The following is a 5,070-nucleotide window of genomic DNA, read 5'->3' as shown; positions in this document are numbered from 1 at the left end:
TGGTGTGTGCTTTGGGAACTCTGTTCTTGTATTCAACGGGTGTCCTCGTTTGAGAACTTTGGAGTCATCCTGTACTTTGTACCCAAAAGCTTGGGATCACATGTCCTGTTATCTGGTGGGTTATCCTCATTCGGGGGACAGGGACGTGTCTGACATTTGGGGTGAACCGTGGCTATACCTGCGTCCGTAAATCAAGGGAGATAGCTGTAGCGGAGTGTTATCCTTGTGCAGGGACATGCATTATCCGTTAAGTCCTACGATTACAGACGAGCCTTGGGCCTTCGCGTTTGGGCCTCATAGTTGGACATTCCTAAAGCTAGCGAAAGATGGATTCTGGATGGGTTTCTACCGGGCCTTGGGATAAGAAGTCTAAGCCCATTAGATTTCTTGTTCCCCAAGAACTATGTCAGGCTTGATCCCTATATAAAGGGTACATAGGCATATTGAGAGGGGTAAGAAGTTGAGAGCTGAAAAGGAGCCGCCACTTGCCCTAATCAATCTCAGCCACCAATTAACATACAACCACCATACACCGCTTGATTTTCCGGCAAAGAACCACCGTCATAGATCTTAATTCCGGCGAGAAAACCTCAAACTTTGTTGTTATCAGTTTCCTCCGTCAATAAATTGGCGCTAGAAGGAGGGGTGCTGATTTAAGATCATAATCTTATGCGGAAAAGATGTCTTATAATTATGATGGGAGTTCTTATGATGGAAGTGATAGCAGATCTGAAGGAGAGGGCAAGGGAGGCTACATTCGTCATGAACCTTACGTGCCCAGAAACATAATGGATCCTCCAAGAGCTCCAGATGTGGGATGAACACCCCTAGTCCTTATCAGCAATGATGATATCCTGGATGAGCTGTACCATATGGGGGATACTCTAAACAACTTTCACTCGAGGCTGAGCACGGTGGAGCGTCGAAAAACAAGGAGGGGTCGTCGTTTACCCCGCCGTGGGGAAAGCGCCCGTGGTTGAGGGAGATGCCCAAGATGCCCGTGGCCAGGCCAGCTGGGGAAACCTGCGAATCACCCCACTGTGCTTGGAATATTCTGATGATGTAGAGCCTATTGTGAAGCTTATCGATTAGGATACTGATGGAAGGGAGAGACCTCGTTTGGGCAATCAGGTTGTACCACATCCATATAGGTCTGGGCGTACGATGGACGAGCGTCGTCGTGCGAAAAATATTCAGAATCAAGATGAGGAAAGAAGAGATTTTTCAACTCTAAAGAGGAGGCTCAGCATAAGGTTGGAAGACGACGATTTGAGAATGTTGCTACTAGAATGGCAAAAGGAAGGAAACGGTGGAGAATCGAGGCCCCATGATACCACGCGTGTGCCCCCTACATATCCAAGGGATGATATGGTGCGATACTGCGAGCACGAGCGTGCCCCTCCACGACGAAGGTTTGGAAATTATGTTAGAGGCTATCAAAGGAATGGACGGGGAAGGATGGGATATCAGCATGGGAGAGCACCATATAACGGGAGACGAGAGGGCTCGCCCTCAACTGAAGAAGCCCATGCCATTGTTCCAGTTGATTCTCACAGTGCTACGAGCAATGGATCTAGGATGCGTCCTCATGACCGGGACGACATACGAATTCAAGAAAGGTTGCAAAATAACAATGAGATACCGAGACGCGTCCAGGAGGAACCTCGTGCACAGGAGAATATTCAAAATTAAGATGGCAATATACCACAGCCGCAGCCTCAGGGCGAGGGGAGGCGAGATCCACCGATACACCCGGGGGGTAACCAAGGGGAACAGCAACAAGTTGTGGAGCAACCCCAACAACTCAACGTTCAAACCATTCCTGGAGTAGGAACGTTTAATATGAGTGATCTTAAGAGGTTTCTCAACCATCTTGAAGGAGGTAGGGTAACAGCAACTGCGCAAGCTCCATCCCCTTTCTCTGCTGTTGTAAGGGAAGCGCAGCTACCTACGGGATACAAGAACACAACCAATGACTTGCGCTTTCATGGAAACTCCGAACCCGTAGAATTCTTGGGATATTTTAATATTAAGATGGATGTATATCAGGTATCTGATTTAACACGGTGCCGTCTTTTGACGGCTACCTTTAGAAAAGGTGCTCAGCAGTGGTTTCAAAAACTTGGCCCAGGAGTTATCACATCTTGGGAACAAATGAAAAGCTTGTTTTTTACTCAGTTCCAAGCTGTGGTGAAGTATACATCGTCCGTTACCACACTGGCCAATGTGAAATAAAAGGAAGGGGAAAGCTTGACTTCATATTTCAAAAGGTTGAATGCAGAATCTACCTTGGTGAGAGGCGCAACTGACGAAACACTGAAAATACTTCTTATAGCTGGCCTGCGCGTGGGAACGAATTTCTGGAAATATTTTCAAGGAAAAGACCCTGTGTCGTTAGCTGATGTACTTGTACAGGCTGAGTCCTTCAAGGCGATTGAGCAATCGCTTGCTGAGATAAAGAAGAATGATAATTCCCATAACTCAAAGGGGCGAGCTAAGAGGAGAGATAGGTCTGCAAGTCCAAAATATCGGCAAAATGCTCGAAGTCCTAATAGGGTGAATGTCGTGAATGTGCGGAGAGAGTGGAGTCCGCCATCGAATTATGAAAAGAGAGTGAGTAATTATACTCCCCTGGCAGCGTCCATTGATCACATCTTTGAAGTAAACAAGGACAGAGGAATCTTCAAGAAACCAGAACGCCTGACCTCGTGGCAGAGTAGAGACAAGAAAAAATATTGTGAGTACCATGAATCCACTGGTCACGATACCCACGAATGTCGTCATTTAAAAGATGAGATTGAAGAATTGATCAAGGCTAGATATCTGGGAGAGTGGATTGATAAAGTGAAGAGACGCAGAGGTGAAGACAACAAGAAAGATGAGAGGCATCTCCCACAAGCAGAGGTTGATGGGAAGCTAGCGGAGGTTAAGTTCCAAAGAGCTGGGAGTATCAGGGCAATCTTCGGAGGACATCCATTTGTTGGAGATAACAATCAGGCACTGGAAAGAAATGCTAGAGAGGCACGATACCTACCGTTCACCAACATTCATAGCTTGGAGGATAGACCGCCGAAAATATTCAAAGGGGAATCCGATGATATTACGTTCAGAGAAAGAGAGTCAAGGTGGGTACATCATCCTCATAATGACGCATTGGTAATAACTATGCTTATCGGGACGATGAACGTGCATCGGATCTTTTTGGACAACGGAAGCTCTGCGAACATCTTGTATTACAGCACGTACAAGAAGTTGGGGTTCCCGGATAGTGACATGAATTTTGAAGATGCACATGTCTACGGATTTACTGGAGAAGCAGTAAGGGTTATGGGTTTGATTAGACTTCCCGTCATACTTGGGGAAGGAGTTCTATCTGTTACCCAGATAATAGACTTCAAAGTGCTGGATCAGGATTCCGTTCACAATGTGCTGTGGGCAGGCCTTGGTTGCGGGCATTCAGGGTAATAACCTCGATACATCATCTAATGATAAAGTTTCCAACGCCTAACGGAGTGGGAAGTCTGAGGGGGTTGTAATACGAATCACGCGACTTGTGGCGCCCTCCAAACCTGGGTCAGAAGTTTGGGATCCACACACACACACACTATTTATAACCTGCTTATAACAATAACAAAGATAATAATAATAATATGCAGTGACCCTACTTACCAACTACCACGGACCGCAATAGGTTAAAGTATGCACACAAGCCAAACATACTTACTTATATTACAAACATTCGAATCCCAACTATTCCAACTCAGAACTGAGTATTAAACATTATTACAAACTTTTACAAACTTAAATTATTCCAAAAGAAGCCTATTAGCTCAACTCAATCAACCTGAACCCCTAGCTCTCGCGCTGGACTGGGGATCCTCGGTACCAACCGGTTCCATCTTAACTGGAAAAGAACATAAACAATATCGCACAAATGAGCTAACTAGCTCAGCAAGTCACAATGACAAAACTGAGAATAATGATCATCAGGTGAATATGGTTATGATATCAAGTGAACAATAGATTATGATTTAGAATTGGATATTATATTTTTATTTTAAAAACCAAGGTTAGGCTGCTGATCAGTCACGCACTAACCCCGAGCAAAGCACACAGCACTGCTCTAACTACTATATCCAAAGCACACATTGGCCTAACTTGACCATTATATGGTCTGACCACGAATCTGGTCCAAAATTTTATAAAAACAATCCAATTCTAACATAATAACAGAATAAACAGTAATAAGTAATAAACAGAATCATTAACAACATTGGACGTTCAATAATGAAAATGGTCTCAATCTGTATAAGGATCAATATGGCATTTTCAAAGCATGGATGCTAAGTAGTGAAATAATTGGATAGCAAAGGAAACAATATTTCAAGGTTTCAAGGATTTGGCCTTTCAAAGCATAAGATACAATGGTTTAAGTGTGTAAGCAATCTGGCTCAGTGTTTGATATTTAGTTTGTATGTATTTGTGGAGTAGTATCGTATATTTGAGGTTCGTATTTGGGTATACAACAATCAATGGTCTAGAAATAATCAGGTTTACGGCTCAAGATCAATAACTGGAATCAAGGTTTAGGGTTCAGTGCTTCAAAGCACTTGCAATATAAAACAGGAATATCAATCACTACAATATCTCGAGAAAGTTTAGAACACTTGCCTAGTACTAGCTTATTATATTGCACTCGCTTTTAGTCACGACTGTCTTACTCCTCGACTACCTGTTTCCCTTTCCTACGCCTTGCCTCTTCTGCTAACATATCATAAGCATCTATCAATATTCAACTTATACGATTCTATTCGACACATACTTCTATCTACCCTTCGTTTCACCCAAATCCGATTAACGGATTGAAATTTACGCAATAAACAAGTAAACATCGAATATATATACCGACAGTTAACCAACAAGTCACATATAGCACATAACACATCACATAATCAATGATATAACATTTATAAGGAAGTCTCGGGTCATAAACAAGCTTTCGGGTATTTGAAATGATTTTTAAAATATTTTTCGGAATTAAAACAGGTCGTTGGATCAATTTTTTGGAGT

The 5,070-nt window shown here is 43.2% G+C and overlaps 1 protein-coding gene across 1 annotated transcript; it reads left to right on the top strand.

Moving 5' to 3' along the window:
- Positions 1 to 1,842: 1,842 nt before the first annotated feature.
- Positions 1,843 to 3,465, top strand: LOC141661118 (uncharacterized). Its single transcript, XM_074468101.1, has 2 exons — positions 1,843 to 2,098; positions 2,282 to 3,465. Exons 1-2 carry the CDS (start codon positions 1,843 to 1,845, stop codon positions 3,463 to 3,465), a joined length of 1,440 nt encoding a protein of 479 aa, XP_074324202.1.
- The last annotated feature ends 1,605 nt before the right edge of the window (positions 3,466 to 5,070 follow it).

This window comes from Apium graveolens, chromosome 5, assembly GCF_009905375.1.
Source record: "Apium graveolens cultivar Ventura chromosome 5, ASM990537v1, whole genome shotgun sequence".
Lineage (NCBI taxonomy): Eukaryota > Viridiplantae > Streptophyta > Magnoliopsida > Apiales > Apiaceae > Apium > Apium graveolens.
The sequence above is the reverse complement of the archived record's forward strand: the minus strand, read 5'-3'. Positions and strand labels throughout refer to the sequence as shown.